This window comes from Heteronotia binoei, chromosome 1, assembly GCF_032191835.1.
Source record: "Heteronotia binoei isolate CCM8104 ecotype False Entrance Well chromosome 1, APGP_CSIRO_Hbin_v1, whole genome shotgun sequence".
Lineage (NCBI taxonomy): Eukaryota > Metazoa > Chordata > Lepidosauria > Squamata > Gekkonidae > Heteronotia > Heteronotia binoei.
The window spans coordinates 166,159,412-166,183,930 of NC_083223.1; the positions used below are offsets into that span (position 1 = coordinate 166,159,412).

Sequence of the window (24,519 nt, forward strand, 5' to 3'; positions counted from 1 at the left end):
CAATAATATCTGAAGATGAAAAGTGTGAAAGTGTAGGCTTGCAAGATAAATTTTATATTTTCAGAATAAATTACTAACCTTTGAGCCTCTGTTTAGAGAACATTTGAAGGCATGCCATGAACAAAATTAACATTTTGCATATCAGAGGTGTTTTGGACTATCATCAAAAGATAACAACTCAGAAACTCAAGTTTCTGAGAACTGTTTTTAAATACATTGTTGAGTCTGACTAGCTATCCCGGTCACTATAAATGAGTGACTGAGCCTTTGACAAAAATATTTTAAATATTCTATAAATCCCACTCTTCAATACAAATTATTAGACATTTGTATCAAACTTTTATTCAGTTATATGTAAGTCTTGCAGTTTTAGTTACTTTTCATGATTCATGGGATCCTAAAGATCCTAAATGAGCAAGCAGAAAATACTTCCATATCCAGGATGAGTTAGCAATTAATTTCCTTCTCATCAGGACTTGTTTTGAGCAGGAACACAGTTCCTGCTGGCTTGGCCTCACTGGGTGTGGCCTAATATAAAAATGAGTTCCTGCTGGGCTTTTTCTTAAAAACACCCTGTGTGAAACAATGGTGATGTTGGGGGGGGGGGGTGGCCTAATCGGCAAATGAGTTCCTGCTGGCCCTTTTCTACCAAAAAAAAAAAAAAGCCCTGCTTCTCATCTCCAATTCTTCATCTCACTTGAAATGCTGTACTAAAGGGAGACTGCATGGGGAGGGTGTGTGTGTGTGAAAACTACATAATCCATGCAAGCACATTTTTTTTTCATGCAGCAGAATTTCTAGTTCAATCCATTACATTTAAAAGTTGATCAAGGGCCTCTGAGCAGATTAATTATATAAGATGACAATCATAATTGAGTTACCATATAATTGCTACAATAATTCATTTTGAAGTTAATTACACTGTGAAATGACAATATTGTATAGCTATAATTTCACTTATTTCAGCAATTTCTTAAACCTGCAGTTCCCATTATGGTGCTCAAAGACAACCATGTTGTTCATTGATTTGTTTCCTAGCACCCACTTGTTTTTGAGTCTTGGAGGTACAATCCAAAGGTTCTTGAATATAACAGAAAAAACAGTGCACTCTGGTTCATTTCATGCCAGCTGACTTACAAGCAAAGTACCCAGGCAGACATGTCAAAGCTACGTCTGGACTTGGCAGTCTCCTTGTGACCATGCAAGGAACAAACACTCCCCTTTTATTGTAAGCTGAAATCAAACAGCATCTTGTCTTCAAACTAAAGAGCTGATCCCTGATTTACTTTCTCTCTTTTGGACAGGAAGGCATCGTAAGAACTCATAGAAGAATAGAATAATAATAATAATAATAAAATTTTATTTATACCCCGCCCTCCCCAAGGCAGGCTCAGGGCGGCTTACAGGCATGGCAAAGCCATTGAACAATAAAACAGTTATACAATTCAATAAAATTACAATTCACTATTAAATTTTTACATAATCTAAAAACAATCTAAAAACAGTCTAAAATATCTCTACTCGGTGTTATCTCAGTTATTAATATTTGTGATGGCGTGATGTTTATTTCAAGCTCCATCTTGAAAGGCTAGCCGGAAGAGGGCGGTTTTGCACGCCCTATGGAATTGACTAAGGTCCCGTAGGGTTCACACCTCTTCCGGCAGCTGGTTCCACCATTGGGGTGCTTTTATAGAGAAGGCCTGTTCTCTAGTTATTTTTAGTTTGGCCTCCTTTGGCCCAGGTACTTCTAGGAGATTTTGTGAGCTAGATCGTAGTGCTCTCTGGGGAACATATGGAGAGAGGCGGTCCCTAAGATAGACAGGTCCTCGGTCATATAGGGCTTTAAAGGTAATAACCAGCACCTTGTAACGAACTCGGTAAACAATTGGCAGCCAATGCAGCTCCCGCAGCCTAGCCTGCACATGTTCCCACCGGGGTAGGCCCAATAGCAGTCTGGCTGCTGCGTTCTGCACTAGCTGCAGTTTCCGGGTTCGGCACAGGGGTAGCCCCATGTAGAGGGCATTACAGTAGTCTAGCCTCGAGGTGACCGTTGCATGGATCACTGTTGCCAGGTCACTGCGCTCCAGGAAGGGAGCCAACTGCCTCGCCCGCCTAAGATGAAAGAAGGCGGATTTGGCAGTGGCTGCCACCTGGGCCTCCATTGTCAGGGAAGACTCCAGTAGCACTCCCAAGCTCCTGACCCTGCGCACTGGTACTAGTGACGCGCCGTCAAAAGCAGGAAGAGAGATCCCTCCATCCGGAGCACCGCGTCCCAGGCACAAGACCTCCGTCTTCGCTGGATTCAATTTCAGCCCACTCAACCTGATCCAATCTGCTACGGCCTGCAGAGCCCGGTCCAAATTTATAGGAACATCGGCAGCCCGGCTGCCCATCAATAGATAGAGCTGGGTGTCATCAGCGTACTGGTGGCACCCCAGCCCATACCTCCGGGCAATCTGGGCAAGGGGGCGCATGTAGATGTTAAATAACATCGGGGAGAGAACTGCTCCCTGAGGCACCCCTCAATTAAGTAGGTGCCTCCGGGACAGCTCCCCCCCAATTGCCACCCTTTGTCCCCGACCCTCCAGGAAAGAGGAAAGCCACTGCAAGGCTAACCCCTGAATCCCTGCGTCGGCGAGGCAGCGGGTCAGCAGCCGGTGGTCGACCATATCGAACGCAGCCGAAAGGTCTAACAACAGCAATACCGCCGCACCGCCTCGGTCCAGATGTCGCCGGAGATCATCCATGAGGGCGACCAGAACTGTTTCTGTCCCATGGCCCGGGCGGAAGCCGGACTGGAATGGATCAAGAGTGGAAGCGTCATCCAGGAAGCTCTGTAGTTGCAACGCCACAGCCCTCTCTATAACTTTGCCCAAAAAGGGCAGATTTGAGACTGGCCGGTAATGAGCCAATTCGGCTGGGTCTGATGTAGCTTTTTTCAAGAGGGGGCGGACCACTGCCTCCTTTAGAGGGGTTGGAAAAGAACCCTCCGAAAGAGATCTATTTATGATGTCCCGTATAGGACATCTTAGCTCCTCCTGGCAAGCTTTAATTAGCCAGGAGGGGCACGGGTCCAGATCGCAAGTTGTTGGGCGTGCAGTAGAGAGGATCCTGTCAACCTCCTCTAGGTCGAGTGGGTCGAAATGGTCCAGAATCAAACCTGAAGACAGGCACGGAGCCTCGAGTTCACATACTGTATCTAATATGGCGGGGCAGTCGCGGCGGAGCGACTGGACTTTGTCTGCAAAAAAATTCGCAAATGCCTCACAGCCTATCTCTAATTCCTTAACATTTGGTTTGCCTTGTGGCAATGTGGTAAGGTTCCGAATTATCCTAAACAATTGTGCCGGGTGCGAATTTGCAGACGCAATCTTAGCCGCAAAGTATGTTTTCTTTGCGGCCTTGACTGCCATCTCATAGGACCTCATAAACTCTCTATAAGATGTTCTAGCCGCTTCGTCACGAGTACGTCGCCATTGCCTCTCTAGCCGTCTGAGGCCCTGTTTCAGCTGGCGTAGTTCCGGGGTATACCACAACGGCAGCCTAGTTCGGGGTCGCAGAGGGCGTCGGGGTGCGATCTCATCAATGGCTCTGGAGAGCCGGCTATGCCAGGTCTCAACCAGGTCATTGAGTGAATCGCCAGAGGGCCAGGGATCCCGCAGAGCCATTTGGAACTGTTCCGGGTCCATCTGGTTCCGCGGGCGAGCCATAATGCGCTCGTCGCCTAGACAGGTTTGGCATGGAGCATTCACACGAGCCCTAAGGACGAGGTGGTCCGACCATGGCACCACTTCCGCGATTATATCGTCCACCATAACCCCGGCCGCAAAGATCAGGTCTAACGTGTGTCCGGCCTGATGCGTGGGGGCTGTAACAAGTTGAGAGAGCCCTAGTGTCGCCATGGATGACACTAGGTCCGTCGCCGAACTGGAGACCGGGTCATCAGCATGGACGTTGAAGTCACCCAGGATCACCAGCCTTGGGTGCTCCAACGCCCAGCCTGTCACCGCCTCGAGCAGGGACGGTAAGGCGCCGGCTGGTGCGCTAGGCGAACGGTACATCAGCCAGATCGCCAACCCCTCTCCAACATCCCACGCCAGGCCGGCACATTCAATACCTTCGATCTTTGGGGCCAGGAGCGCCCTAAAGGAGTAAGCCTCTCGTATGAATAACGCCACTCCCCCCCCCCAAAGAACTGAGAGTACTTTCTTTGCATCTGCAGGAATGCCTGTTTGAAGGCAGCTGACTCTATTTTAAAAGGGCTGAAACCTTTCAACATTCTCTGGAGCTTCCCAACATTTTAGGATTGGTCCACAGTGGCAGCCATTTTCTGACTAGCTCATGTTCCCCAAAATTCTAAAAATTGTATGAAGTTCAAAACGGCTGGGCCTTGAGCCTCTCACTATATTGCTATTTATTCTACATAAGCACATACTGATATCTGTAAAATGGACTTGCTTTTCTATCATAGAATTGCTTGAAAGTTTCAGCAAACAAGTGAAGAGGGATGATCTGGTAGCCAGATCATCCTTTTCAGTAGTTTTATATATCAGAAGGAAGTCAAATCTTATGAAGTGGTCTAGCTGAAGAGTAGAAGACAAAGGGCAGGAACAGACAGTTTTCAAAACTGAAAAGAGTTAGGTCTAGGGTTGCCAGCCTCAGCTGGGGCATGGAGATCTCCCAGAATTACAAATGATCCCCAAACAGAAGGTAGACGCTGTCATTATACCCTGCTGAGGTCTTTCCTAGAGTTGCCAACCTCCAGACGGTAGCTGGAGATCTCTTGCTTTAGACCTGATCTTCAGGTGACAGTAAAGTCCCTCCCCTCCCCAAACCCCACCCTTTTAAGACTCCACCTCCAAAATCTCCAGGTATTTTCCAAACCAGAGTTGGCAACCTTAACCCCTCCCCACTCCAGACTGCACTCCTAAATCTTCAGGAATTTCCCAACGCAGAGTTGGCAACCCTAGCTGAGATCTCCTAAGGACTTGTATCAGATTCAGAATTATGTTGCTGAATTTACTAAGAATTTAACTGAAACCATGAGTGAATGGTAAGGCAGAAAAATTGTCTGGATAATACCCAATTATTCATGCTGGTGAAATCCAAAAGAGTGAAGAGCTCCGAAAGGATCTCTTTAAACCTGATGAAATAGCGGTAAAATGGCAGATAAGATGTTCTGTGAGTACTTATATATATTTGGACAAAACCAAACCCTTATTTCATTTATAGGCTGATTGCTGATTGGGTGTGAACTGCCTGTGATGATTGAAGAACAAATCTTAAAGTTATGAGCTCACTGGAAACCAACTTGGCACACAATAAAATGGAAATTTCTGAGTTCAGAATTATTCAAAAAGACATAGAAATTCTACTAATTAAAAGACATTACGAGCATTTTAGGTTACAAAAACAAGTAATAAAGGGGATGAGATAGTTATTTGTAACGCTTTGAATGAAAGAAAGAGAAGAGACTATATATGATATGAAGAGAGTAGAAAGAATTTTTCTTCTCACCTTCATGCACTTCAGATTATCCAGATGTGCTTATCTGTCTACTGGTCAAAATGAGCCTTGATCTGAGTCACAAACTGGGTTGCCAGTTTCCAAATGGTAGATGGAAATCTCTCAGAATTACAAATAGTGTCCAGTTTGTTTGAAAGGCTGTGTACAGTTCTAGTCACCATATCTCAAAAAGGGAATTGTAGAACTGGAAAAAGTACAGAGGAGGGCAACTAAAATGATTAGGGAGCTGGAGCACCTTTTCTATGAGGAAAGGCTCATAGAGTTTTCAGTTTATAAAAGATGACTAAGGGGGGGACACAGTAGAATGCATGTATGCCTCCCTCACATTCCAGACGTCTTTTAAACCAGTATGCAAATGATAAAATCTTAAAGTGGACATCTGTGTACTCTGCTTTACCGAATGAACAGGAAGAAACAATCAGAAACTTCCCCAACATATGCAGCTTCCCTTTCTGAACTTCTAGTTTAATTTAATTCAGATTTCAGGTCTAGATCCTATTACATCAGTGTTTAGGCTCCTACATGAGAATAATAACCTCTTGGCATTTATAATGTGCACTTCCCCTAGCTCTGAGGGGAAGACCTGAGATTAAGTAGCACTGGCCTCCATATCATGGCATTTCTTTATTATACTTTAATCCAATTTTCCAGGCAGAAAAAGATCCCAAGGTAGTTAACAGAAATCATAATCTAATGCAAATGATGACAATGAATACAAAATATTTTTGGGAAGGGGTTTCTGGCTAAAACTAGACACAGGAAAGATGAGGGGTACCTGATTGCTTGTAGGCAGATTTGGGCCACACAGATCCTCAATTTAACATTTAAGTACTAATTAAAGTACTAAGTAAGGGATTTCTGTCTTTCCCCTACTGAAAGGCACAGAGCTTCTGCAAGGAGGGTGATTAAGAGACAAACAGGAATTCTACATTGTCAAAACATTTTAATCAGTATTTCTTAACAGTCACATACTTGTGAATTTAATAATAAACGTGTTTTAAAAATACATATAACCATAGTTTTCTGAACTGCAAGTGAAGCTGGCCTTGAAGAGTTGGTCAACACTATACGGCCATGCAATTGTACCCAGTGGTAGGAACCCAGGTAAGGCTCGCAATTTTTTCTGTCTCTCATTATAAAGCACTGTGCCGACAAAGTAGCCTATAGGCGAAATTCATTTCGGAACAAGACATAAATATACAGGTGCAGCCATTACAGCTATTTTTCCCCCACTGGAAAAAAAATAGGTCGTTACTAAAATTTCTAGTTTTAACCTTCGAGAAGACAGAAAAGGTACATGAGAAAGTCAAGCGGAGGGGAGCAGAGGGAGAAAGAAGTCATCCTCTACTATTCAACTTACACTGCCTGCGATAGGCAGAGACTGAGCATTTGCAGCCAAAGCAGGTAGCGCAGCGACGCGGGCCAAGGAGGGGCAGACTAGGCCACAGCGAGCGCTTGTCTTAGCATCTCCACGACGACCGCTGTAAAGGCAAGCATGGCGACGGAAGAGAAGGAGACAGCCACTGCGGGTAAGGACAAACCGCCTGGAGATTCTTCGAAAGCAGCTTGGTGATCTCCTCTACATGCTTTCCCCGCTAGGGCGGCGTCTTGTCGTGAATAGCCGTAGGTTGAGGGCGAGTGCGAAAAACCAAACGCGGCAGCACTCTGTGGTTGTCTTAAATCTCCCACTAGTTTCCGTGCTTCCGTTCCTCGGCCCTCGCTGCCAGCTGCTAATCTCCATCTTCTTGATTATCTCACTGTTTATATCCGCTCCCCGCTCCTAGTATTCCTTACGAGACAAACTTTTAAACTTGAAAAACACGTAGACCCTGTGCATAGGATCGGACAGCCACTTAAGTATGATTGCCTGTTGCTGGTTTTAAGCGGCACTTCTTATTCATCTCATGCAGCAGGATATTTTTTAAAAAACAAAATAAAAACCCGGGTGGAAGCCTCTTACAGGCAGTCTTAATCTTAAAAACGCTTTCCTGCGAATAAGAGCCATTGTGTAGCTTCAGAAGAATACTGAGTAGACCTCTAAGGGTGGCACGGTTAGGCTGCCTTCACAAGTGACATTAAGGTTGTCAGTGGGCCTGGAGTAAAGCGTTCTGCCCTGGTAATAGAGGCTTAATGTTTGAAAACTGGCGGATGCGCTTTTTGGTGGGCTATATAACCTTCCACTAAGCCTCCATTAAATTGACGTAGCATTTTTTTATTCTAGGAACCTAAGAGACATTTAATGTTTTTTACATTTTTCACAGCAGTAAAGGGAAGATGTTTCGCAAGAACATGCATTTGATTTAAAAATGGAAAATATTCATGCAAGCAATGGCAGTGTGATGCTCAGGGGTGTCGAACATGCGGCCCAGGGGCAGAATCAGGCCCCCGGAGGGCTCCTATCAGGCCCCCAAGCAACTGGCTGTCATCTGCTTCGTTCTCCTATATCTTGCTTCCTTCTGCATAACAGTTTGCTTTGCAAGGCTTGCTTAATCACACAGGAGCTACAGCCTCTGTTTTCTCCACTGGCTGAGGCTCCTCCCTTGGGGAGGAAGGGGGGGATAGCTTGCTTTGCCAGGCTCTCTCAATTGCACAGCAGAGCTACTGAGCCAAGCCTCTCTTCATTCTGTTGGCTGAGGAACCTCCCCTTCTTGGTCCCCTGGGGAAGGAAGGAAAGAGCCAGAGCTTCCTCTGCCCAGTTCCTTGGATTGCATGGGAGAGATACAAAGAAAGCACCTTTAAGACCAACAAGTGCTAATGTTTTAAGCATGTTTTGATTTTTTTTAAAAAAATATTTACTTGTGTTTGTCTGTGTCCTTTATAAAGTTTGTATCCCTGCTTCCTAATCTTAAATAGGTACATACATGGCCTGGCCCAACCTGACATGGTCCGGCCTGACAAGGTCTCATTTATGTCAGATCCGGCCTTCATAACAAATGTATTTGACACCCCTGTTCTATATTAAATAACAGTAATCTTTTTCACATGTTACAATGAACTCACATTCCACCTTTCATGTACATGTATAAGGAGAAGCCAATGTACATTCACTTTACAAATCAAACCAGGGACCAGTTTGGTGTAGTGGTTAAGTGTGTGGACTCTTATCTGGGAGAACTGGGTTTGATTCCCCACTCCTCCACTTGCAGCTGCTGGAATGGCCTTGAGTCAGCCATAGCTATCTCAGAACTGTCCTTGAAAGGGCAGCTTCTGTGGGAGCTCTCTCAGCCCCACCTACCTCACAGGGTGTCTTTTGGGGGAGGGGAAAGTAAAGATTGTAAACAGCTCTGAGACTCAGATTCAGAATGTAGGTTGGGGTATAAATCCAATATCTTCTTCTGCCTGGTTAAATGTGTTTCAATCACACATTCAACTGAACATGACTTGAATATAAAATGAGACTTACTCAGCAGCACATGTATAAAGAAAAATCAAGGGTATTCTGTACATAGATTGTATGTTCGTTCAGTGAATATGGCTAGTAGTGTAAAGGACGGACCAAAATATTATAGAACAGTGAGCAGGCTTTTGAGTTCCCCAAACTCTTCATCAGGCTAGATGTTCAATACAAAAAGAAAGAAAGAGGAGCTATTTCAGGGCAGCTAGTATACAGCTAGTAAAATCTTAAAATGGAATGCAAACTTAGTGGTACTTGTTGAAGCTAATTGCAAGAAAGATCAAATTAACTGGGTCAGGGATGATAAAAAGGGGAAACATACCTTTACATCATCAATGAAAACCAATATCTTCTTCTACCTGGTTAAATTTGTTTCAATCACACATTCAACTGAACATGAGTTGAATATAACATGAGACTTACTCAGCAGCACATGTATAAAGAAAAATCAAGGGTATTCTGTACATAGATTGTATGTTCATTCAGTGAATATGGCTAGTAGTGTAAAGGACAGAACAAAATGTTATAGAACAGTGAGCAGGCTTTTGAGTTCCCCAAACTCTTCATCAGGCTAGATGTTCAATACAAAAAGAAAGAGGCACTATTTCAAGGCAACTAGTACACAGTTAGTAAAATCTTAAAGTGGAATACAAACTTAGTGGTACTTGTTGAAGCTAATTGCAAGAAAGATCAAATTAACTTGGTCAGGGATGATAAACAGGGAAAACATACCTTTACATCATCAATGAAAACCATAATGCAGCTATAATTCATAATTCCAAAGTACTTGTAAAAAATGAACTGCAATTCTAGATAGACTAGAATTAAAATGCTTTTACATCTATAAACTAGCTTATCTGGGTCTGCCACCTGTTCTACTGCAGTGGCTTGAAACAACTTCACATACACAAAAGAAAAACATTTTTTGACCTTCTCAGAGTCTTGAATTAGGGAAGAAAAGGACAAAGTTTAACTATACAAATTGGTGGAGAGATGAAGAATCACAGAAAAATACAAAGATTTAGGAAATTGCCCCACGTAGCTTGAGTGAGATGCTGTGGACTTGAGTAGCTTTCTAATGACCTGCCCCATAATGGCTGAGGCTTAACCTCAACAGTACAATTTAACTACTGAGATTTGGGCCAAGTGAGCACCAAATAATTACTGAGCTGCAGAACTTATCTGAATCCTGGACTAGAAAGCAGGAGAAGGAATTAGTGTCCAACTACACACTTTGCTTGACCCTAACAATTAATTCCCCTTCTAAGATCCTATAAATTGTTAGGTATTTAATGAAGTCTATTCCCTCTCTGCTTTGCTTTTTTCCAATTGCTTTCAACATCCCTTGAGCATGCAGTAAGCATGCTTATTTCTGTATGTAGGAGAGAATCTTCATATTTAAAAGTTTACTGACTCACATTTTTCTGCATATCCCTGAATAAGGATGATTTTGTGCAGGACTTTTTTTTTGTAGAAAAAAACCCAACAGAAACTCATTTGCATATTAGGCCACACCCCTGATGTCTCCAGAAGTTATGTCATCCGTTCAGTAGGTTATTTTCCACATATTGACACAACAGTACAGTGCCATCAGCTGCATTTCATGGGTGTGTGTTCTCACACAGCTCAATGAGAGACCTTGTTTTGCACCCTGCACCCCCCAAAAAAAATGGCCTGAGAGAGAGAGCCACATGCAGCAGAGTGGGCAGCACCAGGCCAGCTTCTCCCAGGAGGAGTGGGTGGCTCTGCATCTCTTGCTCTCTTTGCAAGCCCATTGGAGGCTGGAGGTGGCAGAGAGGGCTGAGCATGTGGTCTGGGAATGTGTGGCTGCATAGTGCCTTCCCTCTGTTGGAGACCCTTTTTTTGAGCCAGAGGTCTGCCCAAGCCAGCCGGAACTGTGTTCCTGTTATTCCTGCTCAAAAAAAGCCCTGATTTTGCTGCACCATTGATCAGCATGGGATGATGTTTTAGAGGGTGGGATGGTATCATAAATTCAGAGCTAGGAAAAAAGTAATATATTGAAGGCAGAAGAATAGAAATTGAGAGCATGTAATGAATGAGGAATAGGGATGTGGCAGCCATGTAGAGGACTGTTGATATTCTAATCTTCCAGTCACATTCATTCCTGTTTCACCTTTTTTCCTGTGTTTATTTCCCCCTTCTGATGTCCATAGAATTATGGAGTTGGAAGGGACCACATAGGCCATCTAGTCCAACCCCTGCTCGATGCTGGATCAGCCTACAGCATCCCTGACAAGTGTTTATCTAGCCACTGCTTAAAAACTGCCAGTGAGGGAGAACTCACCACCTCTCTAGGTAGCTGATTCCACTGTTGAACAACTCTTAAAGTCTGTTCCCCATCCTCTCTGCTTAGTTTTTTTTTTCCATCAAGAGCTTGGGTGTGACTTTGGATGCCTCCTTATTCATAGAATCATAGAGTTGGAAGGGACCTCCAGGATCATCTAGCCAAACACCCTGCACCATGCAGGAAACTCACAAACACCTCCCCTAAATTCACAGGATCTTCATTGCTGTCAGATGACCCTTTAGCCTCTGTTTAAAAACCTCCAAGGAAGGAGAGCCCACCACCTCCCGAGGAAGCCTGTTTGATGGAGGCCCAAGTCATGCATGTTACCAGGCTAATGTTCTTTCACCTTTGCCAGGCTCAGCAACTGGCTCCTTTCTTGTCCCATCTGGATCTAGCCATGGTAATCCATGCAATGATCACCTCCAAATTAGACTACTGTAATTCACTCTACATTGGCCTACCCTTCAGAATGACCTGGAAACTCCAGCTAGTCCAGAATGAGGGGGCACAAGTCCTGATGGGAACATATTCAACCAGTGCTGTGCCACCTATACGGACTTCCAGTGGAGTACAGAGCCAGGTATTGACCTTCAAGGCCTTGAGCAGTCTAGCATCAATGTATCTACAGGACTGTCTCCTTCAGTATGTCCCCAGAAGAGCTTTGCTCTCTAATGATAACAACTTGCTGGTTATCCCTGGCCCCCAGTATGTCCAACTGTCTTTGACCACGGCTTTTCAGTCCTGGCCCTGACCTGGTGGAACTCTCTGCCAAATGACATCAGAGCCATGCAGGATCTTATGCAGTTTCACAGGGCCTCAAGCAAGGTAGAAATGTTCCACCTGGCTTTTGGTTGAGGGCAGCAATGAGTTTTTACTGGCTGACACTTTTCTTCCTCCCTCCTTCCCCATATTGTTTTAATTTCCTTCTCTCCTTTCCCAGAAAATGTCCACATAGTCCAGAACTGGGACAGAAAATTTATAGGATGCCATCTTGGATCTTTTTTTCTGATTTCTAAATCTTTCCAAATTGTGAATTTTAAATTTGTATATTGAATTTTAAAGTTGTATATTGTTTTATGGCATCATGCCTCTGTACAATGTCCAGAGCCCAGCACAAGCTGGGATAGGGCAATAAACATGTCAAATTAACAACAACAACAACACTTTCCCTAATATCCAGCTGGTACCTCCCACCCTTAATTTAAACCCACTACTTCAAGTCCTTTCCTCTGCTGCCAACAGGAACAGCTTTCTGTCCTCCTATGTCCAGACATATTACTGTCCTTAGCAAGTTTATTGGTCTGTATAAGGAAACAGAAATGAAGTGTGGTTGGTTTAAGTAATGATGATGAAAAATTAGAGAGCAAAGAAGAGACAGATTCAAAGACCCAGTTTAGATTCACAGTAGATTTAGATAGCTGGTTTTTCCATTGCTGTGAGGTTAATGTGGACAATTAACATATGAACAGGCACAACATCTGATCATTTCCACAGTAACAAATATTTTTAGCAAGCTGAGCATTCAAACTTGCCAAACACATGGTAGCAAGAGAACAGATTGAATATTGGGTATAAGCCGATCCTGAGTGGGTTGATCACATTGTTCATTGGGAATACTGGCCAGATGAACTTGGATTAATGCATGTGTAGTATATAATTATATTTTAAAAGTAAAATTATGACCTGCCCCCTTTTCCTGTAGCTAATCTGAGAAATATCTGCAGTTGCTATAAATGAAACTTCCTTATGCAAAGGGTTGTAGATTTCTGGGAGCTTAAGCATGGCTCTCATGAATCTGAAAATCTGACTGAATTCTGTGAACAGATGAAGCAGAGAAATAACGAGGTCCGCACACATTACTGGTATGAAACTAGGTTTACTTTTGGTACCAAGAACAGAACTTAGTCGGCCATGGGCCCCCCAAATGACTAAGTTAAAATCATTCTACATACAGACCGTTTTATTCACACAGAACCCATCAGCGCAGGCACACAGGCTTATCTGATTCAATATTCCCCACCCCCTTGTAACTCTTTCTAGTACTTTTCCATTCCTCCTGTCTCCATGCTTTATCATCTCCAGCAAGAAGCTTCTCTGAGGCCCCTTTGTTATCTAATACACATCCAGAGGCCTCAATGAGGTCACTGTCTCTTATCTAATATAAAACCTTGAATTCACACCCACTTGGGGCTGTCTGTGCTTCTAATGAAAGGTTGCATCAAACATCCTAGTTCTGAAGGCAGAAGCATTCTTTTATTCATTATCATAGGGGTATTCCATTAATTAATCAGGGGTCCCCCTTTATTCCCCCCTTTCAGTCTTCTGAAAACTTATTTAAGTCTGAAGGAGACTGACCATCATCATCATTAAAAAAAATAATTCTGTATGACTACTCAGGAAGGGCAGCTAGGTGACAATTTGGTTTTCAACATTCCCAAGAAAGACTGAAATGATACTACAATGGGGTAACGAAATAGTATATTGACAGAGTTGGGGTAAAGATGGATCATGGGAGGAAGAGAGACAGTGATGGGATTATTCATTCAAACTGGCACATCCCAGTATTTTTCCATCTAGAGAAGATGTGTGTGGGGGGGAAGGTCGCTCAGAGGCATGCCTTGGCTATGCAGCCCAGCCTTCCAATATGGAGTTTCCCTGGTCTCCATCATGGGGCCTTTCTGGGCACACAGACTAGCTTGAGAAGGCCCCCCATGTCTTTTAAGGCTACCCTCTTTATTCAGCAGCACTCTGGTATCAGTTTCCCCCCTTTGGCACTGCTCAATCCTTGAACGGCATGTGCCACATTTCACGGTGCACTGCCATTCAGACTTCAAACAACCAAGGTTGAGACATAGTTGGGTCAAAGGGGAAGAGCTTAGGAATGTCAACTACAAAAAATAGGTTATACATGAGTTAAAAATATAAAGAACAATCCAATCAGGAAAAAGGGGACTATGTGTATTGGTTCTGAAGACTAACTATCATTGAAATTTGGGACGATCTTGAGGAGGAGGTAGAGGAAAGAGGAGGCTAGAGATACATTTCATTTTTGAGATAATTAGTCACTTGAACAGGGAAATCCATTCATGGTATATGCATTGAATAATTAGGTAGATTGCAACAACCTCAACCTACCTGTGGTCCTCAGCAACAGATTTAAAGAGGCATACTACCTCTGGTACTGGGGGGAGTAGATATCCATCATGATTAGTAGCAGGGGTTTTTTTGAGCAGGAATGCACAGGAACACAGTTCTGGCTGCCTCGGTGTCAGGAGGTGTGGCCTAATACACAAATGAGTTCTTGCTGGGCTTTTTTTGCTAAAAAGCCCTGTGTGAAACAATGGTGATATCAGGGGGTGTGGCCTAATATGCAAATGAGTTCATGCTGGGATTTTTCTACCCCAAAAGCCCAGATTAATAGTCCATGAATTTGTCCACTCCCCTTTTAAAGTTTTTCAAGCTAGTGGTCATGACCATATCCTGTGGCAGCAGGTTCCACAAATTAACTATGCACCGTGTGAAGAAATAGTTATTTTTGCTGTCCTGAATCTCCTGCTCTTTGGCTCCAGTGGATGACCCCCAGCTCCTAGTATTATGGTAGAGAAAAAAAAATTCTCTCTTCACACAATGCATAATTTTATTAACTTCTATCATACGTGTTATTTTTTTCTTGACTAAAGCGATTAACCGATTCTAGCCCCATGTGATTTTGGCTGCTCTTTTCTTCATCTTTTCAAGCTCAACAATTATATTTTTTCGAGTGTGGTGACCAGAGTTGCATGCAATATTCCAAGTGTGGTCTTACCATAGATTTATATAAAGTGGCAGGTTTATTCTCGGTTGCTGTTCTAGTAATGGCAGCATGGAATTGGCCTTTTTCATAGCAGCTACTCACTGGGTTGACATTTTCATTGAGCTATCCCCTACCAGGTTTCCTGTATTGCAATTGGTAGTGGATGGCTGAAAGAGATTAGCTTTCATGAGACCACCTAGCGATTTTATGATAAAGCCAACATGCCGGTTCATAGCTTAGTCTCTGTAGTCATTACACTGTGGAATCATTGTTTACTTTCACGTGTACCTTCTGGACTTCATGGGGCATCACTGAGAGTACTTAAGGATGAATTTAGTCTCATTCCTGCAGAAAAGGGACAGTGGCTCAGTGGTAGAGCATCTGCTTCGGAAGCAGAAGGTCCCAGGTTCAATCCCCGGCATCTCCAACTAAAAAGGGTCCAGGCAAATAGGTGTGAAAAACCTCAGCTTGAGACCCTGGAGAGCCGCTGCCAGTCTGAGAAGACAATACTGACTTTGATGGACCGAGGGTCTGATTCAGTATAAGGCAGCTTCATATGTTCATATGTTCATATGTCCAGTCTAAATTTGTGAACATAGATCTTGGAAGGATCTTAGAGAACGTATTTCTTTATCAATAAAACATCGCTAGTTATGATGCAAGAATGCAAGAACTCATCTCAATTTCTAAGACGCATAAGCAATAATAAGGGACATATGCAAGTGACATGCTATAAACTGGATCAACTCATGTGCTTTTATGGCAAACACCTTGTTGTAGCCTAGGTGATTAAGATACACACATTCAGACATACTTGGAAACATTGCCAGTTATGGGCAGTCCACATTTGGCAACATTATTTACAATGGAAAAACCATTTCCTACATATTGAGAGAATTAAGGTGAAGAAAATTCCCACAAAATTAAAAGAGATTTTAGTTACAAAGATTACAATTCAAGAAATTGTTGATGCGATAAGAATACAAAAAAATAACAAATCTCCAGGTTTGGATGGCTTACCAATGGAATTTTACAAATTTTTTTCAGAAGAGCTACTGCTTCCTTACAAAAAAGTTATAGAAGGTATAAAAAGTACAGCCAAAATCCCAGACTCTTGGAACGAGGCCATGATATCTTTGATTCACAAAGAGGGATCTGAATCTACGGACATAAAAAATTATAGACCAATATCACTTTTGAATACTGATTATAACATTTTTGCTGCCATTTTAGCACAAAAGCTCAAGAAAGTATTGTCGCAGATAACAGAGGATGACCAAACTGGATTTTTACCAAAGAGACAAATGAGGCAGAATGTAAGAAATATTTTAAATATTCTGGAATATTATCATGATCACCCAGATAAACAAGTTGCTTGCGTTTTTCTTGATGCGGGAAAGGCTTTTGATAATGTCAGCTGGAGTTTCATGTTAAAGTGCTTGGAAAAGATCAATTCTGGGTCGTATTTTAAAAGTATGGTCCAAGCTATTTACACAAAACAAACAGCAAGAGTAAACATCAATGGTACATTGATGAAACCAATAAATATTCAACAAGGTACCAGGCAAGGGTGTCCTTTGTCTCCATTGTTGTTTGTGCTATCGTTGGAATATTTGATTCAGTCCATACAAGAAGAATCTGAGATTAAGAGACTAAAAATAAAAGGGGAACATTACAAAGTACAGGCCTTTGTAGACAATGTGGTGTTTATTTTGGAAAATCTGAACTCCTCAATTGAAATTCTGAAAAACAAATTGATCCAATATGGTCAAGTCACCGGTTTGAAAATTAACTATAAGAAAACTATGTTTTTGGCAAAGAACAGATTAAAGAATTGGAAATTAAATCAGGCTTTGGACACGAGAAAAAGGTGAAATATTTAGGTATTATTATAATGGCAGGAATCAGAAAATTGAAAATCAATAATTATGATAAACTAGCTTGAGAGGGCCTTTAGATCAAAAAGGACCTAGAGAGGTGGCGAGATATACCATTGTCGCTTCTAGGAAGAATTGTGTCTATTAAATTGAATGTTCTCCCAAGGTATTCTCCCAAAGTATTATTATTATTGTTCCTGTTCCAAATGATTCCTATAATCCTTCCAGAAACCTTTTTTTTGGCAGTTGAATACCTTAATCTCTAAATTTATTTGGCAGAACAAAAAACCCAGAATTAAAATTGAAAGTTCTACAGGACATCAAGCAGAGAGGTGGTTTCAGCCTCCTGGACTGGCAGTTATACCATAGAGCCTGTTCATTGGTGTGGCTTAAAGATTGGGTCACATTAGCTAATAAAAAGACATTGGCTGTAGAAGGCGCAGACCTCCTATGAGGATGGCACTTTTACATGCGGTATCAACCCCCCTTCAAAAATAGCTTATTTACCAGACATGAAATTAGGAAAACACTATACAAAACACGGCAATGGATAAAACTGCAATTTTTCAACAAGGTGCCAAGGTTGTTATCCCCATTGGAAGTGTTGATACACCCTAACTTGTTAAATTGGGATGAAATATTTACTTATCATACATTGTTGGATAGCCATGCGAATTTGAAGATTGATCCAGACTTGCAGTTGGATTGGTGGACCAAAACAAAAATTCAGTCAAGATATATGGATAAGATATTGAGATTTGAAAGAAAAATGAATGATTTAGATCTAATTTGGATTGGTACCGAAGAGAAACTGATTGCAAAAATATATAATCTATTTTTAGGACTAAGAATGCAAGAAGAAATTGTTAAAGAAAGTATGGTAAAATGGATGCAGAATATAGGCCATACAATTGCATTAGCAGATTGGGAGAAGCTATGGTCACAAAAAGGGAAGAAAAACTTTTGCTATAGTTTTGGAATACATGAAATTGTCAAAAATAAGAACAACTTCAAATACAAACACACAAAACAAAACTGAGGCCTCAATAGAACAATGCTAGATTTAACATACATGTATGCGAGAGATCAGACCCATAATGTTTAGAGAACTGGATTAGAGAATTTAAACCACTGGGAATCAGTGGGGTGTTCAAGTCCCACTGAACCCCATTTTCCTCTGTGCCAGCTCATCCAAAATTTGTTCTGTGGGTCTCACATAGATGTGAGAGTGGGTTTCAACAAACTTTTAACAACAAAAATCCTAAAAGCAAATAATAGTTAATCCTTAAACAAACAATTCTTAGCAGACATAACAGCAATTCTTAAAACTACTATATAATAATGAGCATGCACTAAACTTGAATTGCAGATCCGGGTTTCCTTTATATATAGCAAAACAATCCTGGAAAGCAAATTCTGGTTAATACACCTTGACAAAGAAGATTGAAATAATGGAGAGGCAGAAACTTAAAACAAGCAAATGGAAATGTGTTATCCAGTAGCAAGCCTGGCCAGGACTGTAGACTGGATTGAAACACAAAATCAAGCAGAATTGGAGTCCTACCATGTATAAGAAGACGAAACATAGAAAGGATTTTCTAAATAAAACACTCAGAAAAGGTCAAGCTCTAACAAGATTCTATAGATGGAGGCATAAAATAAGATCGATAAGCATATAGATGCCTCTATCCTCAGGTAAGAGATTCACCAAATAGCTGAATAGGAAGATTGATATCCACAGTTCATAGATGGAACATAACTATAAATGACATTAAGAGATCAAATGAAGATATACATTTGAGGAATGCAGAACATTATTAAAGTCCAGATTTCTAGCGAAGACCAAGAGTTTTCAGGAATTCTGCCTAGTGAATTACCAACAAATCTAGAAAAGGTATTTCTATGGGAAACACGACACTGAGAATAACTGGATCACTGGCAAAACAAAGTATTTCTCAAGATTTAAGAGAGAAGATACACAGTGAGAGGGCAGTTCCATCCAAGGAAGGGTATAGATGTTTCTCTATAACACGTTATAACTTCAAATGAAAAGAGGTCTTGTAGAAACCAAAATTTGTGAGGCAGAACTTCAAAACACTTCTCTAAACAAAAACTCAGTACCAACAACAAAAGGAACCCCCAGATCCAAATAAATGAAAAATTGGGAAGCAGCCCGAAGTAAGACAGAAAAATTGCCAGATGCAACACCTGAAGACCACATGCTTCTGGTATGAGATGTACTTAACAAAAATCACAAGAGAAATAAAATTTCCAAAAGGTTGGATACTGTATTGCTTTAGCAGAATAGATGTTCCATATAAACCCAAGACTGCAAATATAAACTTTTAACCCATTTTCTCAGTTTTAAAAAAATTAACAAGAGATCTGTTAGGTGTACCATTTCATTAAAACAAAGGAGATCATAAGCTGAATATCTTAAAAGTGTTCCCCTTAAAATTAAAGCTACAAAATCTAAGTACAAGGGAAACTGATAATGGCCACTAGAAAAATATTTTCAGCCTCAAAAGGTAAAGCAAAAAATAAAATAAAATAAATTAGAGGAAAAGCTTCTAATCTAGGAGAACTTTTAGCTTCAGGGCAGTTTACAGGCAGGGTCTTTTCTCTAGCAGAGAAAGATTAGCTGAAAGTGGAACTTTGGGGTGCCAGCTCCAGGCTGGAGATTTCTGAATATTTGAATTAAATTTGAAGATTACAAGGCATGCAGTCCACTTTCTCTCCCAGAGGCACTGGCCTTAATGTTCTGGGCATTACATTATATTTTTAGGAGTGATCTCCAGGTTTCACCTGGAGACTGGCACCCTTGCAAAACACAGTAGTGTTTTGAGCAAACCAAGGAGCTTTCAAACTGGCTTGCTTCTTTCAACATATGCACATCTTTTCTTCCAGGAATCTTCCTGGCTGGGAGTGGTCTTCTAGAACTACTTGTTTTGTTTATGGAGACATTCTTGCAGAATTTCAAAAGTTTTAATTTGTATCTTTAAACCCAAAATCAGGAGAAGATGAGAATTCAGAAAAATATCTCAATTGTGCCTCCCCCCTTAGATACTATGGGACATATATATAAAAGATCCTTCTCTAAGTCTGGGGGAGAAAAAACTGGTTTAACAAAAGATAGAAAGAGAAGATAACAACCCTTGCTGGGCAGTTAATACCAGTATTCTCTTATCTGATCTTGATAAATTTTCCAGGATACAGGGTTTTTTTCCAGGTTAAGCAACTTTTAAACACAAGATGGGGAAGGTGATGAGGTATCTGCCTGGTGAGGGGTGGGTTTCAGATTTTACACTTCTTATTTCTGTTATTAAGGCTAAATTTGGCTAAGTGTCTTTTCTTTCCAAAAATAGCTAAAGAGGGTCTGCAAAAGTTTTCCTAGCCAAAATCCAGTGAAAGTTACTAGGACAAAAATTCCTTGCAAAAGAGAAAACTTTGACTCTTTGCAAAGATGTTGACAATTTACTTCTCTTAAGGAGATTAGATTAGCTTTGTATCAGAGACAAGATTTTCTTTCTGAGAGGAGAAAATTCAAGTTCTGCATGTTTCCTTATTTGCATGTGAAAAAGGTGATACCTGGAGTTTCCCCTCAACTTAGTCACATAGTTAAAATTTTCAAATGACCAAATTTCTTCTTCCCTAACTAGTTATGTATCTGATTTATAAAATAAGACAGGTCTCTTTCTCTAAAGGCACCTGGTTGCTTGTGCTTTAAGAGGAGAGACTTGAGGTGAAAATTTTATTTCCTTCTTAATGTCTCAGGGCACTGCATTTTAAAAAAAAAATATTATTCCTTTTGCCCTTTTCTGGTTCTGTTAAAGATTTCAGATTGAGTAAAGAGAAGAGGATTTGCATTCCTTCCCTAATGGGGGAAGGGCAGGAGGACTGCAAATTTGCAATCTTTAACTTCCTTAGGCCAGGCTCCAATTTGGGGCTGATCTTAGGCACTCTGTGTACATGCTCAAATGCCTTTCCTTGAGCCTGAAATTTTAGAACTGAAGCAGTAAATATTTAACAAAACTAGTTTAATCTCTCTTTCTCAGAGGTATTTGGTTCTGGCATTTTAAAAGTGAAAATAAAGATACAACTCTCTAAATCTCTCTCTCAATCACGGCAATAAATTGTATTTGTTTAATTTGCATCCTGGCTGCATTTTGAAAGAGCTGAACCTAAGTTTTTTTGGGCTAACTGTAATGCAGTAGCCATGCACCAACTGAATTTTAGTGCTGAGATAGCTGAATAGCCTTAACTGGCTACACCATGGGAGTCTGGGAGGCATAAAAATAACATGAGTGCATTTCTTTGCCTAGCCTAACCAAGACTAGAGCCTATTATGCTGAACAGCCTCCTGACATAATTCCATTCGGGGAAACCCTTGGATTCCATCTGGACATTTGTACTCTGTATGATAATATCTAGCTCTCTGAATTTATACCCAGTTATCTAGTTATATTGAACAACATTGCTATTTTGTATGGCTCACTAAAACCAATGCTTTCATGCCTATTTTGTAAAATAAACTTTCTTTAAGTTTATTTTTGTGGTTATTTGCTTTCAGGGGCACCACAATCCGAGACCATATCTTGAGAGTCCCTGATTAGTGGCATCAGTTTGTCTCATGAGGGGTCTGACACTTCTCAAATGCAATCAACTGGCACAAGTCAGATAAAATGGAAATGGCCATACCCTGCCATTTTCAGTTGGTTTTCATTGCAGGATTTTCTTCCACTGCTAACACAAAGTGATATCTCTTCTTAAGGGTAGGCAGAGTATGATTTGATTTCATCCACTCAGCTTTTCCTTCCTGGAATCTTACCTCTACATTCTTTTGACTATCTTGATGCCCAGATGGCTGTCCATACCATCCTTTGGCTCCCTGCAGCCCCCCTCTCCCTCTCCTTCCACCTAGACTCTGATCTTCCACATCCTGTCAGAGACATACACACACCTTCTCCCATTTCAGGTGGTTTCTCCATCGCGAAGCCATGCAGAAGGAACACACTTGGGGGTAATTTTATGTCATGGAATGGGGGGGGGGCAAAGCAACACTTCATCATGGCAGACACACATAGAAAGACCTCTGATCTGCTAGCCTCTAATCAACAACAGAAGCCTTAGCCCGCAGACAACTCAATATCCTTACCTGCCATGGGAATGCTGCAGTAAAGGCTAAGACAATTCAGACGACCACAGAAATGGTAAAAACCATTTTTGCCTTGGGAGACACTACTAAATTGCCAAGTGCATAGCTGACTCCAAGGCCCAGAGGTTGTTTTGTAGAAAAATAGGTGGTGGAGGGATTGTTATGCAGCTGCACCTACTATTCAATGGACAAGGTGGGAAGGAGAAGGTGGAACTCTCAGGAAGGTTCAGGAGCTGTGCTCTTGTGAGCTCCCGCTAAATCCGAGACCTCCCGAGTCCAAATGTGGCGCCTGGCTTTAAAACACCTTGCCCCAACTTGGAGGGCTCTGAAGCCCCTCTGTGTTGCAAATTCTGGCTGATTGCAGGGACGATAGGTGCTGTTATTTTAAAACCTCATTGGAGGAACTATTCCATACAGTTAACACAAAATTGGATACTCTTAATGTAGAGTTAAAAGACACATCAACAGAAATGGTTTACACCATCCAGGAAAACATAAAAGCATTACAAATCTCTGAAAAACTTATGAAAGACAGCATTCTAAGCCTAGAAAATTGGTGGTGCTTACATAATCTTAAGAGTTGTGGCATAGAGGAGGGGGCAGAAGAGGACATGGAACTGGGGAGCTATTTAGCCTTGTGGTTTGGAAAAACTTTCAAGTTGGATGAGGAACTAATTCCCATTATTATCAGGGCAACTAGGGTAGGTCCAATGACAACAGTGAGACAGGGCTGTCCTAGGGACATCATTATTCAATTTATGTCTTTGGGTGTTTGGGACAAAATATTTAAGAAAGCTTGGCAGAATATTGAAGGAAGCTTGTAGATTTTAGCCTGCTAACCAGGATTCTGGTGAAAACTACAGTTGACATTCTCAACTTTATCCTACTCCGCACAATAACAATGATCATACTGACTATAATTAATCTTTAGAGTATTGCTGTGGCTGGGTTTCCAAGAGCTTTCCTGGCTAGTGTCCATTGGGTCCTATTATTTTGAACTGTGTTGTGTTTGAATGTAATTTTGTGATACACAAACCATTAAGTCTTATAAAGGTTGTGTTACACAGACAGCCCTTTTGAACTTGGAGAGACTGTTGTAGGGCAACTAGCTTTTATTTTCATTTTTATTCAAAATACAGTCAATATACCTGCAAAGTCAGATAGAATGAGTATATGTAGCATTTAGTGGTATTTGTAGCTTCATTTTAATAAGCAAAAAGGTTTCTAGCACCTGTGGTGCTAATGTGCATAGCAGAGCCTTCTGCATACAGATTGTCACTGTATCTGGCTGATTTAACACTGTAGAAGCTACTTGGTCTGCTAATGATCTTAAAAATACATAGAATGTTTCTGACCTAGTTTTAGGGGCCTGTTTTAGTCAGGGCAAATTTTAATTGAGTGAGCTAAAATTGTCAGTATACTTGTTTATTTTTGTGTCTAGTTCTGGTGTACTTCAATAGGAAATGAAGAAAAAATAGTAAGCATGGTGGTTGCTTCTAACAATCAGTGGCAGCTTCTTTTTAAAGTAAACTACAAGTTGTATTATGCCCACATTGAGATTTATTGAGATGAAAGTATATATTTAATGATGATTAAAAGTCAATTAATCTATTATGATCTTGGATCACTTTTTATTTTTCTGTCACGTTGCAGCCAGCTGATGGCAACTCTGCAGGGTTTTCAGGGCAAGAGACATTCAGATGTTGTTTGTCATTGCCTGCCTCTACATCACGTCCCTGGACTTCCCATCCTAGCCAGGGCCAACCCTATTTAGTTTCTGAGATCTGATGAGATTGGGCTAGCCTGGGCTGTCCAGATCAAGAGTAAAAGAGTAAAACTCTTTTTAAAATACCCTGCATCCTAAAGAAGAAAACTTTCCATTGCCTTTTGAGTATCTGAAGTTCAGGGCCAAAGCAGGCCTCTCTCTAGAAAGACAGTTCTATGCAGATCTATACAATTGAGCCTACTATTAAGAAAGCTCAGCATTATACTGTTGCGTTGACCTTTCAGCCTCCATTGGGAGGCTTTAATGTCTATCACTTAGCTTGTGATCAGCCTAAACTCATGAACTGCTGACCAGCCTTTATCTAAGAGTTGTTCTGGTGGGTATTTACAGGACAAAAGAGGAAAGCAGGACAGAAAAAGAACGTGGGAGCAGGCTACTTAGAATTATCACATGATAGCCACAAAAGTACAATGGTGATCTTACTGAGATGCAGACAGGCCCGGACAGTGAAAAACCTAGGAAGAAAATGACCCAATCAGGCACTTCCAAGTTCTGTGACTATTATTTTGAATGTTCCAATCCAGTCAAGGTGCTCTTTGAAACAAAGTTCTTTTGTCTTGCCTTAGTCTTGTCCAGGAAAAAATCTTCTAGTGACACCGCCTTGTTACTTATGAATTTTACTTCCAGATGTGACACTTCTCTAATTCCAATGTGCCTTCTTTCTTCTCTCCTTGGAAAGT

General features: G+C 41.4%; 1 protein-coding gene and 1 non-coding gene across 2 annotated transcripts in view; both read left to right on the forward strand.

Moving 5' to 3' along the window:
- The first annotated feature begins 6,841 nt into the window (after positions 1 to 6,841).
- Positions 6,842 to 24,519, forward strand: part of EFCAB2 (EF-hand calcium binding domain 2) — a 54,950-nt gene continuing 37,272 nt past the window's right edge. Inside the window, exon 1 of the mRNA XM_060259259.1 lies at positions 6,842 to 7,055. Within this exon, the coding sequence (XP_060115242.1) occupies positions 7,022 to 7,055 (34 nt within the window). The 5' untranslated portion in view covers positions 6,842 to 7,021. The remainder of the gene's footprint in view (positions 7,056 to 24,519) is intronic.
- Positions 15,378 to 15,448, forward strand: TRNAP-CGG (transfer RNA proline (anticodon CGG)). The gene has a single exon. It is a non-coding gene; the product is annotated as a tRNA-Pro (tRNA).